Below are 26,318 nucleotides of genomic sequence, written 5' to 3'. Positions count from 1 at the left end.
GTCATGGCGAACTATCTTCCTGTCATGCTCACGCTAGCCGCCATGAGCTTGTTTACAAGCCTTGCCTCAGACTCCATCGGATCCTGGGAAGAGCTAAAAAAAGTCATCACCGACAACTATATGGCTACATGTATGAGGCCGGGCACCAAGCACGATCTCAACCGCATCAATCAAAATCCATCCGAGCTCCTCCGTAGCTACATCAGACGCTTTTCTGAGATGAGGAATTCTATTCCCAACATCACAGAAGCGGAGGTCATCACCGCCTTCATCAGAGGACTCCATCACCATGAGCTTCGCTCCAAGTTCAACCGTAAGCCGCCCACAGGGATTGGTGAGATGATCACGACCACCAACTAGTATGCCGACACCGAGGAAGCCGAGGTGCGCTTCAATGAAGATGTGGGCACTCATCGCCCAACATGCCGCTGCGATGACCGCCTCGACGATTGATGCCACAACAACCACTGTTACAATGATCGCAGTTACCATCGTGATAGCGGCCATGGTCAGCCAGAAGGACCCAAGTCTGGTCAAAATCATCGCCGTTGGCCAGACCACATCGTCGCCGCCATCAATGAACCTCGCGCCAAGCACAACTACGACGAGCAATACAAGAAGATCCTCGATGGCCCATGTCCTCTCCACAGGAATGCTAGACATAAGATGAAAGACTGCCTCAGCTTGGCTAAGGAGTTCTAGGACAAGAAGCTAGACGACGACACCAACGACGGAGCTGGAGGCCACCGACCACTTGGGGACAATAACAATGCCTTCTAGGACCACGACAAGGTGGTCACCACCATCTTTGAAGGCCTCGCCTCCACCGAGAGCAGAAGAGAATGGAAGCTCGCCGCCTGGCGGGTGCTCGCCATCACTACGGAAGACATCGCCGCCAACCCCAGCTATCGCCCATGGTCCGAGGTCCCAATCACCTTCAGTAGAGCCAACCAGTGGGCGGACATCCCCTACATAGGGCGTTTCCCCCTCGTCCTCAAGGCAACCATCTAGAAAGTGCTTTTTAGAAAAGTGCTCGTCGATGGTGGGAGCGCTCTGAATCTCCTCTTCGCCGGAGCCCTAAAGGAGTTGGGCCTCGGGATAGCAGATCTCACACCTTCAGACTCCTTCTGGGGTGTGGTACCTGGTAGGGCATCCAATCCACTTGGAGAGATCACCCTACCAGTATAGTTTAGCACAGCAAACAACTACCGCGTCAAGCATATCAACTTCTACATCATCGACTTCAACACCGCCTACCATGCCATACTTGGTCAGTCAGCTCTGGCCAAGTTCATGGCTATACCGCACTACGCGTATCTGGTGCCGAAGATGCCTTTGCCTACAGGAGTCCTAGCCCTATGGGCCAATCTCTCCATCGCCTATGCCTATGAGACAGAGAGTCTCGCTCTCGCTGAAGCCACCGACCTCTCCATCCAGATGGCTAGTGTGGTCACCGAAGCCAAGACGGTGCCCGCCGACGACATGGAGATCCTAGAGCTGGAGCCTCCTCACGCCTCCACCAAGTCCAAGGAAACCAAGGAGGTGGGCCTTGGCCTCGATGACCCCTCCAAGACCATGAAGATTGGGGCTCACGTCGACCCCAAATAGGAAAGGACGTTCATCTCCTTCCTATGTGCCACTGTTGATGTGTTTTCCTAGAAACCTACAGACATGCCAGGGGTACCATGGGAGAAGATCGAGCACTCCTTGAATGTCTCGCCGACCACCAAACCGATCAAGCAGAAACTCCACCGATTCACGCCAGACAAGAAGGCGACTATTAGGGTAGAAATAAAATGGCTCCTAGCGGCCAGATTCATAAAAGAAGTGTATCATCCTGAGTGGTTAGTAAACCCTGTTCTTGTTCAAAAAAGAATAAAGAATGGAGAATGTGTGTTGATTACACTGATCTCAACAAACACTACCCTAAAGACCCCTTCGGTCTGCCTCAAATAGATGAGGTTGTAGACTCTACCGCTGGCTGCGAACTGCTCTCCTTCCTCGATTGTTACTCCGGTTATCACCAGATCTCCATCAAGGAAGAAGACCAGATCAAGACATCGTTCATCATGCCCATTGGTGCGTACTGCTACACCATTATTTCCTTCGGACTCAAGAATGCTGGGGCGACTTATCCAAGGGCAACCACATGGCCTCAAGAACCCTAGTCAGCAAAGCTTTCCAAGCTGGTTTTTACTGGCCCACGGCCATCTTCGATGCATAAGACCTCATCCGATGTTGTGAAGGATGACAATTTTTTGCCAAGCAAATATACGTGCCGACACAAGAGCTATAGACCATCCCAGCCTCCTAGCCCTTCGCATGCTGGGGACTAGATATGATTGGGCCTTTCAAGCCAGTGTCAGGTGGTTTCCGATATGTATACGTCACCATTGATAAGTTCTCCAAGTGGATCGAGTATAAACCGCTCATCTCGGCTACTGCAAAGAAAGCAGTCGAGCTCTTTGAAGATGTCATCCACAGATTTGGTCTCCCGAATAGCATCATCACTGACCTTAGAACTACGTTTACTGGTCATCACTTTTGGGACTTCTACGAAGACCGGTGCATCTCTGTCAAATATGTCTTTGTTGCCCATCCTAGAGCCAACGGCCAGGTCGAACGGGCGAACAACATGATCCTTGATGCCCTCAAAAAGAGGCTATATCAGAAAGAAGAAAAACATCTAGGTAGATGGCTCAAAGAGCTACCAGCTGTGGTCTGGGGACTGTGCACTCAAGCTAGTCACAGCACCAGTGTGTCTCCATATTTCTTGGTCTATGGCTCAGAAGCCATACTACCAGTGGATATTGCCTTCCAAGCACCTAGGGTGGAAAATTATGATAAAGAGCAAGCCGCAGCTGTTTAGACAAAGGACGTCGATAGGGCCAAGGAAGAACGCCTAATCACCAGCATCCGCACGGCCAAATATATAGAAGGCTTGCGGAGGTACTACAACCGCAACATCAAAGGTCGTTCATTTGCTGTCGGCGACCTCGTTCTCCGTAGAAAACAAAAAACCAAAGGGATGCACAAGCTCTCCTCCCCATGGGAAGGGCCTTACGTCGTCAAAGAGGTTACCCGACTAGGGTCTTATCACCTATGTGACTTAGACAGAATCAATATCCCCAATTCATGGCACATCGAGCACCTCATATGTTTCTATCCTTGAAACACCCCAGATATGTACTCTCCACTTTGTGACAAATAAAATTTTGGTCTCCATAATTTGTCTCCACTTTTTCTCCATTACGATTTAATCTCCACTTACGGTCGCCGAGCTCTACGCTACTCCATAACGAATTCCAATACAAAATCACCAACGTATATCGTCGAACACGTTTCTCCAAATCGCCAAACATGTTTCTCCAAATCGCCAAAGTATATCGCCGAACATGTTTCTCCAAATCACCGAACACATTTCTCCAAATCGCTGAACACTTTTCTCCAAATCTCCAAGATATTTCGCCGATCAGCGAGCATCATACGTTTTGTTCTATTCTCTATGGAAAAGACCTAGTCTATGATCTCTCCCTACACGTGCTATGGGCTTCACGCTCTGCGTTATGGGTGGCCGGTTGCGGTTCCTTGGTCACGCTTGTTCCTCCTACATGTGCACGGGCTCCGCACTCGACGTTATGGACTATGGGCTAGCCAAGGCCGAGAGCTCAGTAAAGAACTAACTGCTCAGACGCCACTTATACTACGTTTATCTCTAAGTTATTTCGCCAACCGCCGAGCAACACCCATTCCGCTCTGCGCTCTATGGAGAAGACCCAGACTCCGATCTCTCCCTACACGTGCTATAGGCTCCACGCTCTACATTATGGGTGGTCAGCTACATTTCCGTGGTGACGCCTGTTCCTCCTACACGTGCACGGGCTCCACGCTCGATGTTATGGACTATGGGCTAGCTAAGGTCAAAGAGTTCAGTAATGAACTAACTGCTCGGATGCCACTTATACTACGTATAATTGCATTAGGGTTATTACTATAATGATTTTTTGCCGCAAATACAAGCAAGCTGCATAAACATGCACTTTATAACATTTATAAAAATGCATAAAATGTTTTCTGCGCTCTCACGTCCTCTAACTACCCTCTCTAGATGTTACAGATAATACTCTTTGAGCAGATCACCGAGCTCCACCATCATCGTCCGTCTCGCCGAATAGGTCTATGTCGCCAGCCAACTTTTTCATCGCGTCCTCCACCTGCTGGGTCTTCACCTCGCCCATCCCTTCGGCGAATCCGGCCCCTATTGCCTGAAGGTCAACGGATTGATAGTGGGATCGAACCACCGCAAGGGCATGCGTAATGGCGGTAACAACGGTGTCACGGTTGAAGCTCTCCCACGCCGCCTTGCACCTATGGATCATAGTGTCTGAACACGGCGGCCTGTCGTCGGGCTGAGGAGCCGCCTCTAGGTCGACATAGTAAAGCACCGGTTGAACTCTAGCGACTACGACGTCGAACTTCTCCCATTGGGTCCTGGCCTCCTACACTAGCACATCAAACTATGCCTTGACCCTTCGACGGTAGTCTGCAAGCATTACAAGGTCCCATCAAGCAAGGAAACTACTTCAGCAGTAACTTCGACCAGGAAGTACTCACCGTTTAGCTCCTTAGCCAGTTTATCTGCTCACCCTATCTCCTTTGTCTTCTCCTCTCGGAGTTGTTCGATGGCTTGGCATAGCTGGTTGAGCTCTGCATCTTGCTCTACAACCACAACAGTCATCACCAAAGATATAGCTATTCAGCAATACAAAGCATATTCGTCGATATACCGTACCTACTTTCTACTCGGATAAGCTTTTGAGCTACTTGAACTTCTGCTCTAGTTGCATGGAAACACTCACCAGCTGCTCAGACTTGCCATGCAGCTATTCGGACGTAGCTGCCAGCTGCTCGGATAGGACGCCCTTCTGGTACTCTAGGTCCCACGTGTTGGACTCAGCAAGGTCTCGCTCACGCTGGGCCCTCTAGATGTTTTCTCCATAAGGTTCATTGCCTCCTTGAGTTTTTTATTTTCCTCGGTGTGAGGCTCCATCCTTTTGATCGGCTGGTGGTGCTGCTCGATAGTCTGAGTTATCCCCTGCAAGCACACAATGGTAATGACGAACCCCGATCTCCAACATCAAAGATGAGGATCCCAGATGTAGTACTGACCTTGATTTGCTTCATCACTCTAGCAAGAGCGGACTTCAGTCTCCTCATCTCCCTGGTGGTGTCCTCCTCGACAACCACCACCTCGTCACCGCATTTGTAGAGGATTCAGATGGCCTAGGGTCGAGAATCCTCACATTCAATCTCTTCCACCTCATCCTCCTCCGCCGTGACTGGAGGCACCACCGGGGGGTTCCGTGTCCAGATAGCGGGTCTGACCACGCTCTATGATGCCTCGGGGGGCGTCGTCTGCTCCTCGGGCGTGATCTACCTCACCGCCCTAGACTTAGGTGCGGCATCGACATCTCCCACATTTGTTGCTGAAGACCCGGTGGCTTTTGCCGTTGCCCCAGGCACTGTTGCTGACTCGTCTGCCATCGGTGCCAACTGTTCACTGCCACCAAGTTCACCAGTAGCGGCAGTTGACTCCTCCATAGATCGCCAAGCACCCAGGGACTCCAGAATAGGGTCTACCGCCTCCTCTGCTCTGAGACCAGCCTTCATTTGCTCGATAGTCTGGATGGGCGGGGTCGGATCCTCTGCACGCCTTGCACTGCATCAGTTCAGCTCGTCAGTCAACAAAAAAACTAAGGAACGATAGTAAATTAACTCTAAGACAAGGATACTTACAGTTTGGTCTGCTAGTACAATTTCTTGAACCAGCGATGCCTACCCAAGCCCCCAGCCACAGCCTTGGGGTCAATGCCTACATCTTGGGGTGGAGGTCCTGCAGTCTCTGCCGTTGGCCTTTCCTCCACCCACTGCTCCAGGGCTCCCCTCACCTGCTGCTTGGGGACTTCCCCCGCCTGCCGCTCCAGGGCTCCCCTTGCCTGCTGCTCAGGGACTTCCGTTGCTCGTTGTTGGGAAACTTTCTCCCTTTCCATCGACTATTCCTCCACGCACGTGCTATGCGGATGCGCCTTCGTGCTCGTTGGTGGAGCCACTGGAACTTCATCATCATCTGACCACTTGAACACTGTGGTCCTTCACATCCGAGTGATCTGGTCGCCAGTAAGTGAGATGCCACCTGGCTTGAGGGGAGCAGCACTCGCCGTCTTTCTCTTCTTCCAGGCTGGCTCTTCTGCCGCTGCCCTCTTCCCCCGAATTTTCTCCGACATCAAGGATGGACTCTCCGATGAGATGCTAACGGTTTCCTCCTCAGGCTACGACGGTGGCCGGGCATCTAGTCCCTTTGGCCAATTGCTCCTCGGCATGCCCGAAAAGTACACTGTTGTTTCCTATGAATGGATCTTTGCATGAGAAAATCAGTTAACTGCTCAGCAATGACAAAAGATAAAAAAGCATCAGGAACACACAACTGAGATATTTACCTGAGGAGGCAAATTTTTGCAGTGAAAGAGTTTTGTCTGCCCTAGCAAGTTGAATGAGGCAAGTGGAGCGAATAGCTCTGTGTCCCGCTCCTGCACAACATCCCTCGACAGCATCTCTGACCTCTCCCGGGTACCGTCGCCCCCCCTTGAACTCAAAGGCGGGGTGGGCCCTCTCCTTATAGGGCTAGATACGATGCACTATAAAGCTTGCCGCCACTAATCCACCATTGGTCTTCACGCCCTTTATTAAGCCAAGGAGCTCTCTCACTTGCTCCATATCAGCGCAGCTTGGCGTCTCTGACCAGCTTTTCTGGCTCTTCGGTATGTGGTTGGCGTTGCAGTGGACTGCAGGGTGGCTCTACTTCATGTAGAACCACCTGGTGTTCCACCCCTTTAGCAATGTGCTTAACAGAACAGTAAGGTATTCTCCCACCATTCCATCGTGTAGTTAAAGATACACTCCGCCAACAACCTTGGAACCACCGCCACCTCTCTTCTTCAGCCAGAATAGGTGATAGAAGAGATTGAAGTGTGGAAGGATTCCGAGATACACCTCATAGAAATAGATGAAGATAGATATGTGCAATATGGTATTTGGGTGGAGGTTGCACAGACTAACCGCTAGAGCTCCAACAGATCCCTCAAGAATGGATGAATAGGAAATCCCAACCTGCGCTAGAAATAGTCCTGAAATACCACCACTTCATCGATATGAGGCATGGGGAAGGGATCACCAAGGGCCAGCCACCATCCGGTAGTTACGCGGTCAGGCAGAACGTCTGCCTCCACCAATCTGTTGAGCTCCGCCTCTCCCATTCACGACAGCACCCACTCTTCATCACGCCGAATTTCAACGCTCGCCTTCTGGGGGCTCGTCGTCTTAGGTTTCGCAACTCCCATCTTTGGCGCCATCTCTCAGATCTAGCTATGGTTTGGCGGCGGAAGCAGGAGTAGATGTGAATCTGGAAATGCGATGGTGGAGGAAGACAAAATGGCAAAGGGGCAAAGGTATGAGCATGGGGTGCGGCGGTGCAATTATAAAGCACTCCCCCACCTTTTCGCATTCGAGGGTTTTTGGGCAACCATTCTCGCGATTTGCATTTCTCTGAATTCCCCGCAACTAAAGGTGGGCCGTTACCTGGGCCTTCATGCAGCCCTGGCCCGTATCGCTGATTTATCTCCACAATTTGTTATGGCTCGTTGAATATTCGCCAATATTTCCGCCAACCGTTACGGCTCAGTAATTACTACTGTACAACCATTACTTCGTTGTTTTCTCCGTGATTCTGTTTTCTTGAAGTTGACTGCTGTTTCTAACCCTGGCACCATGTGACCATGTCACCTACTGTCAAGCTCGGGGACTAAGTGGACACACTTCACCTTGCGGTGAATGTGCTTTTTGAGGATACTCCAGGGGACTGGTTGCCTGCTTGGCTGGTCTTCTACTTTTCTTCTACTTTGGACCCTGGCACCACATGACTATGTCATCTACTGTTAGGCTCGGGGGCTAAGTGGGCATACTTCACCTCATGGTGAATGTGTTTGCTTTATTCTAGAAGACACCATGCCTGTTGAAGTTGAAGAAGACTATCTCCTTTTCTCATGGTCGGACTCAAAGTGGGCACACTTGGTCCACTACGAAGAAAATTTTGGATTCTGAATGTGAGCTCCTTACACCCTTATGGAAAGCCATACTTGGGTTATACTTCTCAGCTATGGTTCACGCTGCTCAACGATGGTTCATGCTTCTTGGCAACTACTCACAACTGCTTGGCAACTCATCACGGTAGTTGGGCCATGAGTTTGACTGCTCGACTTTGTTTGCACCAGCTCGGAGAAGCTTAAGACAGCATTGCACAACGGATACAAGGTGCTCGGGGACTAGCTGTGGGGGGTACGAGCCTGGATACCCATGGCAGACCACATGTGCTGTGTCCCCAGGGGCGGCCTAGCCCATAAGACGAAGCCTTGAGGGGCAAGACTCTGCTCGGTGCCTCCTACAAGACACCGGGAAGATATCATGAAGATACTACAAGGTCTATTAGGATACATATGATCCTAAGATTCCTATAATCTGTTATTACTTTCTGGTTATCTCTTAGATCTAACCGACTTATAATCCTACCCCCGGACTATATAAGGCGGGCAGGGACCCCCTCTAAATATACGCAATATCATACGATAGCTAATACAAACCAACAGACCATAGGAGTAGGGTATTACGTCATACTGATGGCCTAAACCTGTCTAACTTATGTGTCTCTATTGCCTTCTTGTTCTTGATCACACGCTTATTTGCCGATCAATCTACCTTCGTGGGATACCCCATGGAGGACTGCCGATGATATTCTATCGACAGTTGGCACGCCAGGTAGGGCAGTGCGTGTTGTTTCCTTGTCGAACAAGATAGCTTTTTTCATAGGCTCTTTGTCCCTCCCACAACCTAGCTAGATCTTCATGGTTGGATCAATCTCATGGATCATCAATGCTGACAGAGTCAGAGAGCTCCTCGAGCCGATGTAGATCAATTCTGCGCCGACCACCCCCGCACCTATGACTGTAGATCCGATCTCAGAGCCACCTCCGAGGTCACCTTCATCGACAACTCACCGCCCGTTTCCTCGCTACTAGAGGAGACAGATCAACAATGATGATCTGATCGCATCTATCGATCAGGTTGGTCTGAAGCTCGTCGATTGCCCCTCCATCGCCGAATCGGCTCTAGATACTCTGGTTTGGCGCTGACCACCCTCTGATCTAGATCAATCGAAGGCTGCTTGGGAAACTCTAGGGGCTATGGCCCTACCCTTTGGGTTCACCAATGTCACTGCTGCTTACCAAGATGCCCTAAGGGGCAGATACACCGACCAGGTTGCAGATGTCCATCCTCCTATGGACCAGATCACCGATCAGCCTCTGCTAGCTGTCAACATGCTTCGCATCAGCCGACGCTCTGGAGCGTCCCTCCAGACTATCCCGGAGGAGAATCCGGACTCCAAGTCCTAGAGCCAAAATGACCACCGAGCTACTTCTTCCCCCCTCTATTCTGTCGTGGCGCAATCTTCAACGTCAGCATCGATAGCCCCCTTCAAAATGGCGAAACCAAGGAGGAATGCACCACCCGTGAGAACGAGAACGTCAACCATGTGCAGCGCCGCGCAAATGAGATTGCTCTCGCAATGGCCGAGCAGCAACTTGACTCGTAAGGAAGGCCACTCCAACACAACCTCGATGATGAGTTTGAACGCGTTGACGGCCATGATGTCTACAAGCCCCCAAGCGCCAATCTCGCAGTGGCTGCCAATGAGCTCGCCCGACTCCCGCAAACACCTGAGGTCGCCACCAAGAAGACTCCAGAAGGTCCACCTGAGGGAGGCCGGTCTAAGTCAACACAGTCTAACACGCAGAGTGTCAGAACAGAGTAGCCGAACGACGTCCAAGGCTTCTTCAGCTCCACGACACTGCCACGGTCCACAACGTGTCGCTATAAGGCCCTCCTGGACTCTAGCGCATGTAGACAGTATATTTACCTCTCCAAACCACCATGTACCCGACCTATCTTATTATATAAGGGATAAGGTCAGACCTTGGGGGGAGGAGGAGAACTCAGATCATTTGACTCCATTACTTCCTTTGGCCTCTACTCAGCATCGAGAACAAGGCGACCCACGGAGGGGTATCGAGAGCTCCTCCACCGCATTCCGTTGTCTTCCTCCTCTCCGACGAGGGGAAGGCACCACCGGCGGCGAGGCAACCTTAGGATTAGCACCAAGCTACCCTCCTATGGGGGGTATGACCCCAGATACCCACGGTAGACCACATGGGCTATGCCCCTAGGGGCGGCCTAGCCCGCAAGACGAAGCCTTGTGGGACACGACTCTGCTCGGTGCCTCCCGCAAGACACCAGGAAGATATCCTGAAGATACTACAAGATCTGTTAGAATATGTATGATCCTAAGATTCCTATAATCTGTTATTATTTTCTGATTATCTCTTAGATATAACCAACTTGTAACCCTGCTCCTAGACTATATAAGGTGGGCAGGGACCCCCTCCAAACACACGTAATATCATACGATAGCTAATACAAACCAACAAACCATAGGAGTAGGGTATTATGTCATACTGATGGCCTGAACCTGTCAAACTCGTGTGTCTCTGTTGCCTTCTTGTTCTTGATCACACGCTTCTCTTCATGGGATACTGCTCGGAGGACTGCCGATGATATTCTATCGACACCCCCTACTAAATCTCTCTACAACCCTGTTGTAAGCCCCTAATTTTGGGTGCTTTTGAGTATAAGGATCATTAGCTACTGGACGTAGGGAATTGATTGGCCTGAACCAGGATAAACCATTGTGTCATCTCTATGATTCTTGTGTTTTTGAGTCCACCCGAGCCACTGGAGACCCATACTCTGACACTAACTTGAACAAAAATGTTTGCCATGGTTCCAACCCTGTGATAGCTGGCGTGCTAGGTAGGGGGCAACATCAAGTGTGATTCTGGCTCTACGGTGGCTGGAGCCACCTGCCTCATCATCGGAGCAAGCGGCATCGCCCTAGACGGCGATGTCCACTTTCCCGATGTGTTCTCCATCATGGCCGGTGCGTTCGCTCCTGGCTAGGTCCTCAACTTTAGGAGCCTAGCCTACGTCACCGACTGCTATGGTGAACTTCATCCGTTCAATAGGGCTGCGTCGGTGGGCAACGAGCCCCCGACATCACCCCCTCCGCTAGGACTTCTAGGAGCAGATCTCAAGGTCCTGGCTCAACAGATCTAGCGCTGATCCACTGCAAGATGGGGGCCAAGGGGACCACCCCTTATGTTCAAACTCAGATCCCCCTTCTTTCCTCTGGCCTGCCGAGGCAGGCAATGCTCGGTCAACCTAGCATCCACCGATAGTCGGCCGGGGGGCACTGCGTCTCCATTGGGGTGCCACGGACAGGTGCTCCCCCCACCCATGGCAAGACGGATGATGGAGGGACATGCCCATGATGCTACACAATTCTGCCCCATGGTCTTCGGAGGAGGACCGACTCGGGCGCCCCCATGACCTGCTAGGGGTATGCTGTGGGGGGCCAACATGGTTAGTAGGGCACCCCAACTACGCCTTCGCTGGTCAGAGGTGCCCATCACCTTTGGGTCACCAAGACTTCCCCTAGCACATCCCCTGTCTAGGTCATTTCCCGCTCATGGTCAGCCCCATTGTCAAACGGGCGCGCCTCATGTAGGTGCTGATGGATGGCGGGAGCAACCTCAACGTCCTCTACACCGACACCCTTGAGTACATGGGGTTCCTGAGGGAGGAACTTCATCCTAGTAGGGCCCTCTTCTTTGGGATCATCCTCGGAGTCTAGGCCACTCCTCTTGGGAGCATCCGGCTACCCGTCATGTTCGGAGACCCCACCAACTTCCAAAAAGGAGGTTCTTGACTTTGAGGTGGTTGATTTCGCCAGTCCTTACCACGCTCTATTGGGGTGGCCATGTTACATGAAGTTCATGGCTGTCCTACATTATGGTTGCCTAAAGCTCAAGATGCTCGGCCCATGGGTGGTCATTGTGGCTGCCACCTCCGTGGCCAAGGTGTACCACTGCGAGCAAGAAGGCACAACCCTTGCCGCGACCGACGTTGCTGCCGCTAATTTCTCCTGAATCTAGCGACGACTGGGTGAAGAGCCTCGAAGCAGCGCAAAAGGGACCCCGGCGGTAGCCTTCCGCCTAGCCGACGACACCAAGATGATCCAGATCTATCTCCAAGACCCCAATAAGCAACTCTGCATAGGCGCCGGCATGTCTCTAGACATGGAAGCGACCCTTAAGAAGTTCCTATGCGACAATGCTGACATCTTCACATGGAAGCCCTCTAACAAGCCCGGCATCCCTCATGAGATCGCCGAGCACCGACTCAACATCAAAGCCGATGCCAAGCTAGTTCAGCAATGCCTCCGCCGCTTCGATGAAGAGAAGCGCAAGGCGATCGATAAGGAGCTCATCAGGCTCTAGGCCGCTGGCTTCATTAGGGAAGTCCAGCACCCGGACTGGATGGCCAACCCCATCCTGATCAAGAAGAATGGGAAATGGAGGATGTGCGTCGACTACATAGGCCTCAACAAGGCCTGCCTAAAGGACCCATTTCCCCTTCCTTGGATTGACTAGGTCATTGATTCCGTCACTGGCTACGAGGCCCTCTGCTTTTTGGACACGTACTCCGAGTACCACCAGATTGCAATGGACCCCTCTAATTAGCTAGCCACCTCATTCATCACCCCGTTCAGTGCCTTCTGTTACACCTCCATGTCATTCGGCCTCTGAAACACAGGGGCTACTTTCCAACGATGCATGCAAAAGTGTTTTAGGGAGCAGATTGGCAATAACCTAGAGGTCTACGTTGATGACATCGTCATCAAGTCCCATGTAGCTATGTGATTGATCGACGACCTAAAGGAAACCTTCTCAAACCTCCGCGCCAACCATATCATGCTCAACCTAGAGAAGTGCATGTTTGGAGTCCCCACTGGGAACCTAGGCTTCATCATCTCCGAGCGTGGCATTGAAGTCAGCCCTAAGAAGATCTCCACGATCATGGACATGGAGCTAGTCAAGAACCTAAAGGGAGCCTAGAGGCTCACCGGGTGCTTGATGGTGCTCAGCCGCTTCATATCCCGCCTTGGGGAATGAGGTATGCCACTGTACAAACTCTTAAAGAAATCTAAGCGCTTTGAGTGGATGCAGGAGGCTCAGGAAGCACTCACGAGGCTGATGGACTTTTTGACTACACCGCCTGTCTTGACCTCCCCTCCGTGGGGGAGACTCTGCTCCTCTACACTGCTGCTACACCACGCACTATCAATGTGGCTCTAATGGTGGAATGCGAGGAGGGTGGCCATGTCCTCAAGGTCCAATAGCCGGTGTACTTCATGAATGAGGTCCTCTTTGACTTGAAGTCTTGCTATCCGAGGGTTCAGAAGCTCCTCTACGCCGTACTTATCACCAAGCCCAAGCTTCGGCATTCCTTCAACAGCCACCCCATGGTGGTTGTGACCTCCAGTGGCTTAGGGGACTTCCTCAACAACAGGGTGTCCACCGATCGCATTGCCAAGTGGGGGCTCGTGCTCATGGGCCTCGACATCACCTATGCCTCTGCACCGCAATCAAGTCCCAAGCCCTTGCCGACTTTGTGGCGGAATGGACCGAGGAGTAGGCCTCCACCACCCTCATGAGGGTAGAGTACTAGACCATGTACTTCGACGGCTCTCTCACCCTTGAGGGGGTGGGTGTAGGGGTCCTCCTCATATCCCCTAGTGGCGACAAACTAAGGTACACCCTCCAGCTTCACTTCTGTGCCACTAACAATGTTGCAGAGTACAAGGTGCTCCTCCACGGCATTCGGGCGGCCATCGAGCTTGGTGCTCAATGCCTCTTCATATGGGGAGACACTGAACTAGTTATCAACTAGGTCATGAAGGAGTCAGCCTATCATGATGTGAGGATGGAGGCCTATTATGCAGAGCTTTGGAAATTGGAGGACAAGTTCGACAACTTCAAGCTCCATCATGTCCTTTGATGGGATAATGAGGAAGCCAACTCCCTGGCAAAGCTGGCATCCTCCCGGAAGTCCCCTCCATCAGGGGTCTTCCTCGATGCCCCCTCCATCCACCTCGAGAAGGGCAAGGCATCGACCCTAACCGACGCCACCTTGACCTCAACCTACGTCACCAAAGGGAGGGGGGTCGATGCCACCTCAACCTCGACCTACGTCACTGAAGGGGCTCCACCTCCTAAGGGGTGCATGCTTGTGGTCACCACGCACAGCTAGCGAGGCACTAAGCCACTGGCTGGTGCTCTCCCTGACCCGCTAGCATGTCCCATGAAACATAGAAGATAGGAGTCAGCTACCCCTAGTGGGGGGCCAGCAGCTTGCTTATGAAAACTCCCAAGGTGACCCCAAAGCCAACGGCTGACACTCCAAAACACCAGGACATTCCTCCATTAGACTTGGAGTCAGCCCACCAAGACATCAGGAATGCACTGGGCGAGAGTTCCATCTGGCCTCCCAAGGCGCTAGAAGATTGGAGGGCACCCTTCCTTGACTTCCTCGAGTGAGGGATCCTCCCTATTGATGTCATCGACACTCATAGGATTATCCGATGCGCCAAGTGCTATCGAATCATTCACGGATAGCTCTATCGCCAGAGCACCTTTGAGGTGCTCCTTTGGTGCATCGCCCTAGAGGACGAGGTGACGCCACTCCATGACATCCACAACGGCTTCTGTGGGCACCATGCGATGCCATCAGCCCTCATGGGGAAAGCTTTCTAGCATGGCTTCTACAGGCCGACCGCCCTCGCCGATGCCTAGGACCTCATCAAGACTTGCAAGGGATGCCAATACTATGCCAAGCAAAGTCACCTACCAGCCCAAGCACTCCAAACGATCCCCATCACCTGGCCGTTTGCGGTCTGGTGCCTCGACATGGTTGGGGAATTCAAGAAGGCCCCCGGAGGCTTCGACCACCTTCTAGTCACCATCAACAAGTTCACCAAGTGGATTGAAGTCCAACCCATCATCAACCTCAAGTCGGAGTGGGCGGACAAATTCATCGAGGACATTGTCCACAGGTTCGAAGTCCCCAATCGCATTATTACTGATAATGGCACCTAGTTCATAGGTCGCAAATTCCTGCACTTCTGCAATGCCTGGTGAATCTAGGTGGATTAGGCTTCGGTCTATCACCTCAAGTCCAATGACCAAGTTGAGCACGCCAATGGGCTGGTCCTCTAGGGGATCAAAGTCTACATCTACAAGGAGCTCAAGATTCATGCTAGACGGTGGGTGGACGAGCTCCCTTCCCTGCTTTGGAGACTGAGGACAAGCGTGAACCGCTCAATGGGTACACCCCCTTCTTCCTCATCTACGGGGCTAAGGTGGTCATCCCTTCCAACCTCGACTTTGATGCCCTATGCATCCACTTCTATGACGAGCAACGAGCCAAGGAACAATGCTAGGTGGACGTTGACATGCTCAAGGAGGTATAGAACACTGCCATGGTGTGATCTACCGGCTACTAGCAGGGACTTTGCCGCTATCACGCCAAATGGGTACATGAGCATTCCTTTGTTGTGGGTGACCTTGTCCTTCGCAGAGCCGCCCCGTCCAAGGACCACAAGCTATCTTCACCTTGGGAAGGTCCCTTCTGCATCTCATGGGTGATCCGGCCGGGCGCCTACAAGATCAGCACCATGACAGGGAATAAATACGACAATGGGTGGAACATCAAACAACTATGTCATTTTTATCCATAGCTCATTCCTTCCTATTTTTTAATAATCATACCTCTAACCCCCTGGCAGGAGCCTGCCCCTTAGTGGGGTAGAAGCGGCATCCCCCCAGAAGGGGGCATCGCCCGGGGTTCAAGGCCAGCTCCCCCAAGCTTCAAGGTCGACCCAGGACAAAACTGAAGTGCGAGGGACGCACAGGAGGTGAACCCATGTGGCTGTAGTCGAGATGCCTAGAAGCGTCCCAACCTTCTGGACGAGCGATGTCTGAGTATTGGCCTCAAGCTGCTCGTGGTGACCCATCGAGGGAGGCAGCATGCCCCCGAGTACCGATAGACGGGCTCAGGAAAAATATGAGTGGCTCGGCCAAGAAGCCAAGAATCTCCCTCGTGGGGGACATGACCAAGGCTCGAAATGACCATAAACTTGGGGTTCTCACAGACTTACCCGCTTGTAGCATGAGCGTGACAATCTTGGCCAACGAGGCTATTGTTTTGGCAGCCCATCCCACCGAGGGAACAATAGCTCCGAGCTATAGGCTCATCCGAGCCCTTGAAGACTCCAAGGCCCCACAATGGCCTCGGGGGCTGCGCCAGCTCCCCAGATGGAGCAACCTGACCCCCTGATCGATGGGCCCTTGGGTGGAGCATCCCCAAAAACTAACCAACTCCCTAGAGTTGGGGCAGGAGCCACTGAGTGGTGGGCCCAACGAGGGCCTCTGTTCAAGGCTCGGCGTGCTCTAGGCACCTCGTCCCATGGCTGTAGAAGGTCAGCCCTAGAAGGCTGGCTCAAGAGGACTAGGACTTGCTACCGTAGCCCTTAGAAGGGCATGGCGCTCCAGATGATCGGTTGGTCCCAAGCCAGACCCTAGACACTCTCGATCACCCATCATAGGCCCTAATCAAAAAGGGGTGCCCCTAGGCCCAAGGTCAGTAGCTTCCAGATGAGTTCATCGAGCCCTCGCTCGAGTCAAAGACCTACGTGACATAGACTCACGAAGGGATCAACACCATCATCGCCTGGCCCCAATAGCTGGGCAACACCCATCGCATGGGAGAAGAAGGCCCCACGCAGGGCACACTATCCTTGTTAGTAGAAGCTGTCCCCGCCAAGGAGAGTTCAGTCACTAGAAGATCAAATTCAGCCCTTTGTCGCCATTACGCCAAGTGAGGCCACGAAGGGCTTGGGGGCTCCTAACGAGATCCTAACATATGGGAATGTTAAGCCTTGGGTCTAGTGGTTCCCAAACGATGATGACCCCTCGACCGACCCCACCAGGATCGCCCAGGGGCATAGGGGTTACAACCATCGGTTACGCTCATGCGCACCCTCTAAGAAGAAACCCGGCCGAGCCTGATTCTGCGCGACGTCCACTTGGGGCTTGGGGGCTTGCCCAAGCCCTGAGGCTCCTAATCTACGATGACACTCTGGACCAGCCCTTGGCTCATGCTTCGTTAATGATGCCAACCAAGGCACGGGCACAAGAAGACAAGCCCCAAGCTACTAAGGCTCACGGGCTCCCCCGGTGCTGCCCCTTGGGCACGGCATTGCCGGCCACTTTCCCAACAAGGTCACGCATGAGGCATGACACAAGAAGACAAAACTTCTCCGTAGCCTCCAGGGGCTCGAAGGCTTCCGGGCCTACGAGTCAGCCCCTGGAGCTGACCTCCTTCACCACCAAGAAGCCTCTAGAAGGTCCACCCAAGGGAGGCCAGGCCAAGCCAACATAGTCTAACATGCAGAGTGTCAGAACAGAGCAACCAAACGATGCCCAAGGCTTCTTTGGCTCCATGACACCGCCACGGTCCACAATGCATCGTTGCAAGGCCCTCCTAGACTCCGGTGCATGTAGACCGTAGACTCACCTCCCCAAACCACCATGTACCTGACCAATCTCATTATATAAGGGATAAAGTCGGACCTAGGAGGGAGGAGAAGAACTCAGATCATTTGACTCCATTCCATCCTTTGGCCTTGCAAGCTCTCGTCGGCCATCGGTTTAGCTGATGGACTGTAGTCACCACTGCCTCCCCCCAATACTTGGTCAGCATTCCACGCTGCTTGTGCATAGCCCGCGCCATGGCCAACACCATTTGGTTTCTCCCCTCCATGACTCCATTTTGCTGCAGCGAGAAGGGGGTGCTGAGTTGATGCTGGATGCCTTTATCCATGCAGTAGATGGCGAACTCTACGATGGTGAAATCCCAGAGCTTGCGCCCGCTCTTCTTCTCCGCCACTGCCTATAGATGCTTGATGGCATCCGTGGCGGCATCCTTGGTCATTAGAAGAGCCACCCACATGTACTGCATGGTGTCGTCTACCAGCAGTAGGAAGTGGCGCCTACCACCGAGAGTCATCGGCATCACAGGGCCACAAAGATCACCATGGATGAGCTCGAGCAACTCCTACGCATGGTACTCTATTTCAGCCAGGAATGAGGCCCTTCGCTGCTTGGTGATGACGTAGGTGTCGTAGTACCGCCAGACATGCTTGATCGCTAGCACCCCGTGCACCATGTTGTTCTTGGCAAGCTTATGCAGCACGTCGAAGTGGAGGTGGCCATAGAGCTCATGCCAGCGCCATGCTTCGTCATCCTTGTGTGCGGCGAGGCAGAGCGTTCGGGCCATCTCGAGGTGGAGGACGTAGAGGCAATTGGCACAACGCTGGACCTTGACCTGAAGATGGCCACACTGATCCCATATCCTCAACACACCCTTGTCGATCTCCACCTTTGAGCCACCTTCATCCAATTGGCCGAGACTCATGATCGAGTTGTAGAGTGCCAGGATGTAGTAGACGCCGTGAAGCACCCGATGCTCGCTGGTCTTCCCATCAAAGATGATGGAGCTGACACCTTGTATCTCCACCTTTGACGCGTCACCGAACTTCACCGTGCCTCTAGCTCTGTAATTGAGGTTGGTGAACAGCTCGCGATAGCCGGTCATGTGGTGGGTGGCACCACTATCGAGGTACCAGCTATCAAGCTTGTCCTCGCTAGAGCTAGTGTTGAGGAAGACACAGGCTCATGGCTCCTCGATGTCGAGGTCAATGGTGGACTCAGTGCAGAAGGTCAAAGCTTGCGCCTTGCCGCTGCTCCCTTTCGCATCCATCTCCAGAAACCCGTGCGCAAGAAATAGAGCAGCCTCCTCTGCTTCTGTGACATTTGTCGCGCCGCCATGCTCACGCTCAAGTTCAGGATGGGGGCAATCCCTGGCCTAGTGTATGGTGTGGTTGTAGTTGAGGCAGGTGTCATCATGGTTCGCCTTGCGTTCACCGCTGGTGGCACCTACCTTTTCTGCTTGTCTGCCGCCGCCATCATGATCACCCTTGGGTTCTTCTTCTTACCACCATGGGGATGCCACTAATGGTCCTTGGATGATCTAGCACTTTCCTCCTTCTTGTTCTTGAAGGCATGCTGATGCTTAGCGGTGTACAACAGATTGCCTTCGACAGCGCCCGACTTGAGGTCTAGTGCTTGCTTGTGGTCTTGCACCATCTTGAGCCTCTCGGTGACATCCTCAACGGTGAGCTGCTTGAAATCGAGGAGTGTCTCAATCAAATTGATGATCTGCGCTTACCTCTTTGGCATGCAGCAGAGGAATTTCTGCACCTCGTGTTCCTCCATCAAGTCGGTGTCACTGTTGCGCGCCATCTGCTCCATCAGGTTGGTCAGCCACATGACGAAGTCCTCGACTTGCTCATCGGCCAGAAAGGCAAGAGCTTCCCACTCTCCTTGGAGTCGCTATAGTGTCGCCTGGCACACGCGATCACCACCAACATGCGCCGTAGCGATCGCATCCCATGCTAGCTTCGCTGTGGCCTTATTGGCGAGGGAAGCTAAAAGCTCTAGTTTGATTTTGGTGAATTGATGAAACCCTAAGTGCTAACCTAGTTTATCAAGTGATCATGAGATATGTAGCACATTCCAAGTGGTGAAGCAAATGAAGATCATGACATGATGATGGTGTTGCCATGGTGATGATCAAGTGCTTGGACTTGAAAAGAAGAAAGAGAAAAACAAAAGGCTCAAGGCAAAGGTATAAATGGTAGAAGCTATTTTGTTTTAGTGATCGAGACACTTAGAGAGTGTGATCACATTTAGGATCGATAGCCGTACTATTAAGAGAGGTAAAACTCGTATCAAAATGCAGTTATCAAAGTGCCACTAGATGCTCTAACTCATTGCATGTGCATTTAGGATCTAGTGGAGTGCTAACACCCTTGAAAATGTTTGTGAAAATATGCTAACACATGTGCACAAGGTGATACACTTGGTGGTTGCCACATTTGAGCAAGGGTAAAGAAGATAGAGTTGAAAAGGAGTTAGTTGCGCTGGCCATAGAGTGACTGGGCATGTCCGGTATGGTGACCAAACACGTCTAGTATTAATGACGAACTTAGTGACCGGACACGTCTGGTCGCCACACCGGATGGTGTGAATTAGCTAAGTCATTGTTCGGTGAAACAGTTGATCGGACGCATCTGGTCGACCATGGGTGCTTACTAGACTCGACCGGACGCTGAGGCTTAGCGTCCAGTCAGTTTCTAACAGACGTGTTCGGTCGGCCACGGGTACTCTCTAGACTCGGCCGAACACTATGGCTCTGCGTCCGGTCATTTCTATTTCAGCGTCCGGTCTGAGCGACCGGTTGTCAGCAAGTGTGGGCAGTAACAACCACTTTGGTTTGAAATGAACATGTGGTGGTCTAGGAGTGATCAGATGCATCTAGTCGACCTACCGGACGCATCCGGTATTCACAAACGGTGCATCCAGAGCACTCGAGCAGCACGTCCGGTCGATGCGCAGTTAGCCCAATAATTGAGCCGACGGCTCTATTTCCTGGGGGCTTCTATTTAAGCCACATGGCCGGCTTAAGCTCACTCTGTTGGCCATTTGCATTGACATAGCAACCTTGTGAGCTTAGCCAAAGCCCTCCCACTCATCTCCATAATAGATTCCTCATTTTTGTGAGATTGGGAGTGAATCCAAGTGCATTGCTTGAGTGTTTACATCTAGAGATACTTGGTGTTCATGTTTCGCTGTGGGATTTGCTTGTTACTCTTGGTGGTTGTCGCCACCTAGATGGCTTGAAATAGCAAGGATCATCGAGCGGAGGTTGGTGATTGTCTCCGGCTCCGATCATGGTGATTGTGAGGGGTTCTTGACCTTTCCCCGATGGAGAGCCAAAAGGTACTCTAGTGAATTGCTCATGGCTTGTGTGATCCTTATCTTGTGTTGGTTGTGTAGCACCCTATTGAGGGTTTGGCATGTGATGCCAATTAGCGCATGAACCTCCAAGTGAGTGAATCGCCACAACAAGGACTAGCTTGTCGGTAAGCAAGTGAACCTCGGTAAAAAATCATTGTGTCATCATTTGATTCCGAGGTGATTGGTCATCGTTGGTATTCATTCTTGTGATTGATTGGCTCCTTCCTCGACACGGCAGTATAAACATCTTGATCACTCTCTTTATATTACCACAAACTAGTTGTCAAGCTCTTTAGTGTAGCTAGTTGTGAGAGCTTGTTAGTTTGGTTAGCGTGGCTCTTTAGTTAGCCTTTGAAAGCACACTAACTTAGTATAGTAACTTAGCCATTGAGTGGTTAGAAACTATAGAAACTAGAATTGTGGTAGGTGACTTGCATTTTTAGTAGGCTAGCGCAACACTTGCTTCACCTCATATTTGTCTAACCGGTTTGTTCAGTGTTGTACAAATTTTTAATAGGCTATTCACCCCTCTCTAGCCATTAGGACCTTCCAAGTGGTATCAGAGCTGAGGTCACCGTTATTTGAGGCTTAACAATCTTTGGTGTAAAAATAGCTCAAATCAACAACACCAAGAAGCCACCCCAATTTGATGGCACAAATTATCCATATTAGAAATCAAAGATGACCACACATATCAAGTCAATCAATAGAAAAGTGTGAAAGGTGGTAGAAACCAAAATTGAGATTGATGATCCAAAGAATCCCACCACGGCCGAAGAAGTGCTTCTCCAAAACAATAACATTGCTCTAAGTGTCATTCATGATGCAATTGATGAAAGAACATTTGAGCAAATCAAGAATATTGAGATGGCTCATGAGACTTGGAAGAAGTTGGAAGAATCATTTGAGGGCACTCAAGCTGTGAAGGGTGCAAAGGCATACATTCTCAAAGAAAAGTTTGTAAGCTTTAAGATGAAGGAGGATGATTGTGTGCTGGAGATGTTTTATAGGCTTCAAGTGCTTGTCAATGATCTTAAAGCACTTGGAGAAGAGGTGAAGGACAAGGACTTCTCCCACAAGTTCTTGAGATGCTTGCCTTCAAGATTTGGCACATTGGTCACTATTCTAGTGAGAAGTGGTTTGGACACCATGACACCAAACCAAGTGTTGGGAGATATAATGACCGATGATACATATAGAGATGATGATGAGAAGGAAGAAGAGAAGGAGAAGAAAGATGAGAAGAAGGATGAGAAGAAGAAGAGTGTGGCATTCAAGGCTACATCATCCAAGGGCAAGGCAAAGCAAGATACATCAAGTGAAGATGATGGCTCATGGGATGATGATGATGATGAGAAGATGGCTCTCTTGGTTAATTGATTTGGGAAGTTTATGATGAAGAAAGGATATCATGCTAGAAGGAAGAAATCATCATCCAATAACAAGGAAGAGTCAAGAAGGTGCTTTAATTGTGGAAGCAAAGATCATCTAGTTGCTCAATGTCTATACAATAGTGACAAAGATGATGACAAGAAGAACAAGAAAAAGGACAAGAAGGAAAATAAAGAGAAGAAGGACAAGATGACCTTTAAGAAGAAGAAGGGTGGTTCATATGTGGTCACTTGGGATAGTGATGATGATGAGAGTGATGATGACAAGACCACCAAGAAGAAAGCACTTGCAAGCATTGCTATCAATGAGAAGCCTTCTCTATTCGATACTCCATCATGCTTCATGGCTAGGGTGTAACACCCTTGGTGTTATGTTGTACTATTCTTTCTAAACATCGCATAAGCATCATAATTATGTGCATATGTGTACGACGTGAGTTATAAATCAATGTTAGGCAATTGTAACATTTATGCGAAACATGAACAGGCATACGCATCATGTCACTTGATTGCATCTTGTCAAACAAAAATGTATATAATGTTTTGTGAAAGGCGATGTAACATGTGCGGTCGAGTACTGGATGACTCGCTAGTGCATCCCGTGGGTCGGATTTGGGTTTCGACGTGAAATCGTTCAAACCGATGTCGTTCCACGTAGTTTTGAAAGAAGGTCAACGGAGCCACCTTTGGTGATATTTGTAGAACGATCGGCTTAGGAAGTGGTATGATATCTTGACTCCGATCGATAGCCCAATGTACCCTCTGGTGCATTGAATAGTTGGTTCGGCTTTTGGAGCATCGTGTACAAGTTTTTGGCTACTTTAAAAAGCGTGCACGGCACATGACTTAGCCCTAGGCGCGGTCACCACTTGGCCTGGCACGCTGCTGGCTTGCCAGCGCTCTGCCGCACTGGCCGTGCACACAGCCACGCAAGCTGCGCCCACCACCACGCCTATGCACGCACGCGGCTCTTGCGCTGCGTGCCTAGGCCGTCTGCCTTCGCTACCGGCCGCGTCCACTGCTGCTGCTCACCTACCACCGTGGCTGGCTCGCCCAGCATGCCGAGGCACAGGCCACGTTATCATGCCACCGTGATGCGATGCGAGCAGGCCCTATGCTGCTGCCTTGGCTACTTGCTACCCTCACAGGCGCGTGGGTCACCTCGCCGGCTGACGTGCTGCGCCCAGGATGCCGGTCGTGCTCTACCGCGCCATGTGTGCCCAGTTTTGGCCAAAGTCGCACCGAGCCATGCGCTTCACGCCGCCAACAACCAAGCCCGGTACTGCTCCGTGGACTCCCCTTGGCTGCTTGTATAGAGGACGTCAGTCTGCTCCGCCATCCCTTCCACATCGCATCGCATTGTCCCCTTTTGTCTGGCACTGCCCATTGCGTCACCATGCCAGGTCTCGTTGGCTTGCCGCCACGGCCGTGCAGACGGTAGCCTAGGACACGTCCCACTGCCCCCCATCATGGTACAAGTTGGCTTGTTGCGTTGACAGCCGCAACCGGACCGAGCTAAGCCACGCCTGGACTCCCCTGCTCCACTGTCTCCATGGCCACCAGGGTGGCTTCTTCAAATTCGCCGTGGCAGCTATGCCTTATTTCTCATTGAGCATGTTTTCAACTCTGCTAGGTAGCCTGCAGTCATACCGACCCCACATCGCTGCCTATAGCTCTGTCCTATGCTCCAATTTCTCAATGCCATGCCATCGAGTCCTTAAGACCGGATGGACGCCCCCCGACGGCAAAAAAGCCACTCTGAGCACCTTGTAGCAATTCAGTGCACCCTTAGCTTAGCTGTACCCTCCTGAGCACCCCGCGCACCTCAGTCGTAGCTTTTCAGCAGGCCAACCACCACCACCGCGGCCGTGCCATCACCGGGCACTGTCACCTCGTTGGTGCGCATGTGGCCAACTCAACTCAGGCCTTCTCCGGCCAGACCGTCATCTCTAGGGCCTCCGTGGGTAGTACTCGAGCTTGCTGGCTATTGGGTTTGCTTCGTTTTCACTGTGGCTCATGGGAACGTATCCGCCATTGTAGGTCCAAGCTCACCGCCGGGGAGGGAATTCAGGACTATGCCTCCACTCGCCGTATCACCCCCAGTCTCTGCACGTTGTCTTCAAGGTAACCATTGGCCCCTTAGCTAGGCCTAGGAGACTCGGGTGGCGCCGACATTGTCGCTCAGTGCCCGCGCCATCGCGCCAGCGCACGCACGGCTGCCGAGGACTTCGCCATGGTGAAGAATGTGAAAGGGGAGGGTGTAGCTATAAAACCATAGACTGGTGAAATAGTGTCCTAGAGCTCGCTGCGAATACATAGTAGTTTGGGGGTGTTCGTGCATTTCTGCCATCATGCGCGGGCCTTCCCCCGTCGTGGGCCGTTGGCCGGCTGGGCCACGCCCTTGCGTGGGCCGCGCTATGGTCTACTGGCACGTGCGGGCGGGAAGGCGGAGTGGGCCGAGCCAGCGCGAGTTGGGCCCAGGAGTAGAATTCGGTTTTCTTAATTCCAGTAAATAAGAAATGTTTATTTATTTTAGTTATGAATTGAACTTCAATAAATCATAGTAAATTGCGTAGTTGTCCAAAAATAGTGAGACTAGTTTTGTTAGGTTCGCAAAAATACCATCTACTTGTTAGTATAGTTAGAATGCAATTAGCTATGGCGAGTATTGGATCATAAATTCAAAACTAGGGTACTAATATTAGGTAGATTAATACTTGTAGGAATATTGTGGGTAATTGGTGATAGCTATGGACATGAAAATTTTACAGTAGACTTGTTAGGTTATTAGGTAATTGCTGTAAATTTTGTAGCCATAGAATGGGATGTTAAATAAAATAGCTATCACTCTTGTTTTATCGTATCTCGATTAAATCAGTATTAGGAGTAGCAATACCTGAAGTTGCTATAAGAATGTAGGTTATGTTTCATACTTGTTAGTAGTGACGGTACATAGCTTAGCCTTTAGTAGGTAGACCCCACTTAGTAGTTTAATAGATGTACTTTTGGGTTAAGAATTGCTGTTGTCATATTGTTAAACATTGCATCATCATTTCATGTAGATCACGAACTGGTAGACTTCGTGCTCATCGGTGAGCCAGAGTACGACGAGGCAATCAAGGAGTACGAGGAGGAGATCTTCGCACAGGAGGAAGCCTAGGAGCCTGTTGGTGCTGACCCTGCTGACCTGGCGCCTACCCAAGGCAAGCCCCGGTGCATAACCCATATTTTTATGATCCCTAAATATATATACATGTGATGTGCATTTAAGTTACAGGCATTTTATGGAAACTACATGCATAAATATATCTACCTATGAGTCTTACTAGTACAGGTCGAGTAGCTGCTATGCTCAGGGTATCGGTAGCGTGAGTAACCTGCCATTACTCACAAATAGGTGATAAAATATGATCACTTATGATAAAATGGTGGAAAGGAAAAATGGTGACCGGGCAGGGATATGGTTGGGTACTGGTGCGTGTAAGTGGTTGTGTCCTACAGCTAACGGGGCATGACTGGTTTGCACTTTTTCCTATCCGTGTCGATTAAGGACCGGTCATTGCAATGGACGCTAGGCAAGTCATAGATCTATTGTCCCGAGTGCATACTTGGGTATGGGCGTAGGGAAGACTTGTTGCTCTCTTGTCACGGATCCTGCTCTTTTCGGACCAACTGATTGGAGGCGGGGATGGTGGAGGTCCTTGCACCGCACTGAGTCCGGGACTCAGGGGCGGGGGCTTGGAGTCCAAGTTTGGACAGGGACCTAGACACCCAGGACAGGAGAGTAATGGGTTGGTCCTGCTTGTGCCTAGGGTACAAGCGGGGCGTGTGTTTTGGGGCACCCAGCTGGGCACATTGGTTCGCGAATCGCTACCAAGTCGGTACGACTTGTCTTAACTCTAGCATCGTAGTAAGAACTGAAAGTTGAAGGGAGAAGACATGG

At 51.3% G+C, this 26,318-nt stretch overlaps 1 protein-coding gene across 1 annotated transcript in view; it reads left to right on the top strand.

Moving 5' to 3' along the window:
• LOC136519519 (ABC transporter C family member 13-like) overlaps positions 1 to 25,543 on the top strand; it is a 35,374-nt gene extending 9,831 nt beyond the window's left edge. Inside the window, exon 9 of the mRNA XM_066512911.1 lies at positions 25,438 to 25,543. Within this exon, the coding sequence (XP_066369008.1) occupies positions 25,438 to 25,535 (98 nt within the window). The 3' untranslated portion in view covers positions 25,536 to 25,543. The remainder of the gene's footprint in view (positions 1 to 25,437) is intronic.
• Positions 25,544 to 26,318: the final 775 nt, after the last annotated feature.

This window comes from Miscanthus floridulus, chromosome 18 (assembly GCF_019320115.1).
Source record: "Miscanthus floridulus cultivar M001 chromosome 18, ASM1932011v1, whole genome shotgun sequence".
Lineage (NCBI taxonomy): Eukaryota > Viridiplantae > Streptophyta > Magnoliopsida > Poales > Poaceae > Miscanthus > Miscanthus floridulus.
The sequence above is the reverse complement of the archived record's forward strand: the minus strand, read 5'-3'. Positions and strand labels throughout refer to the sequence as shown.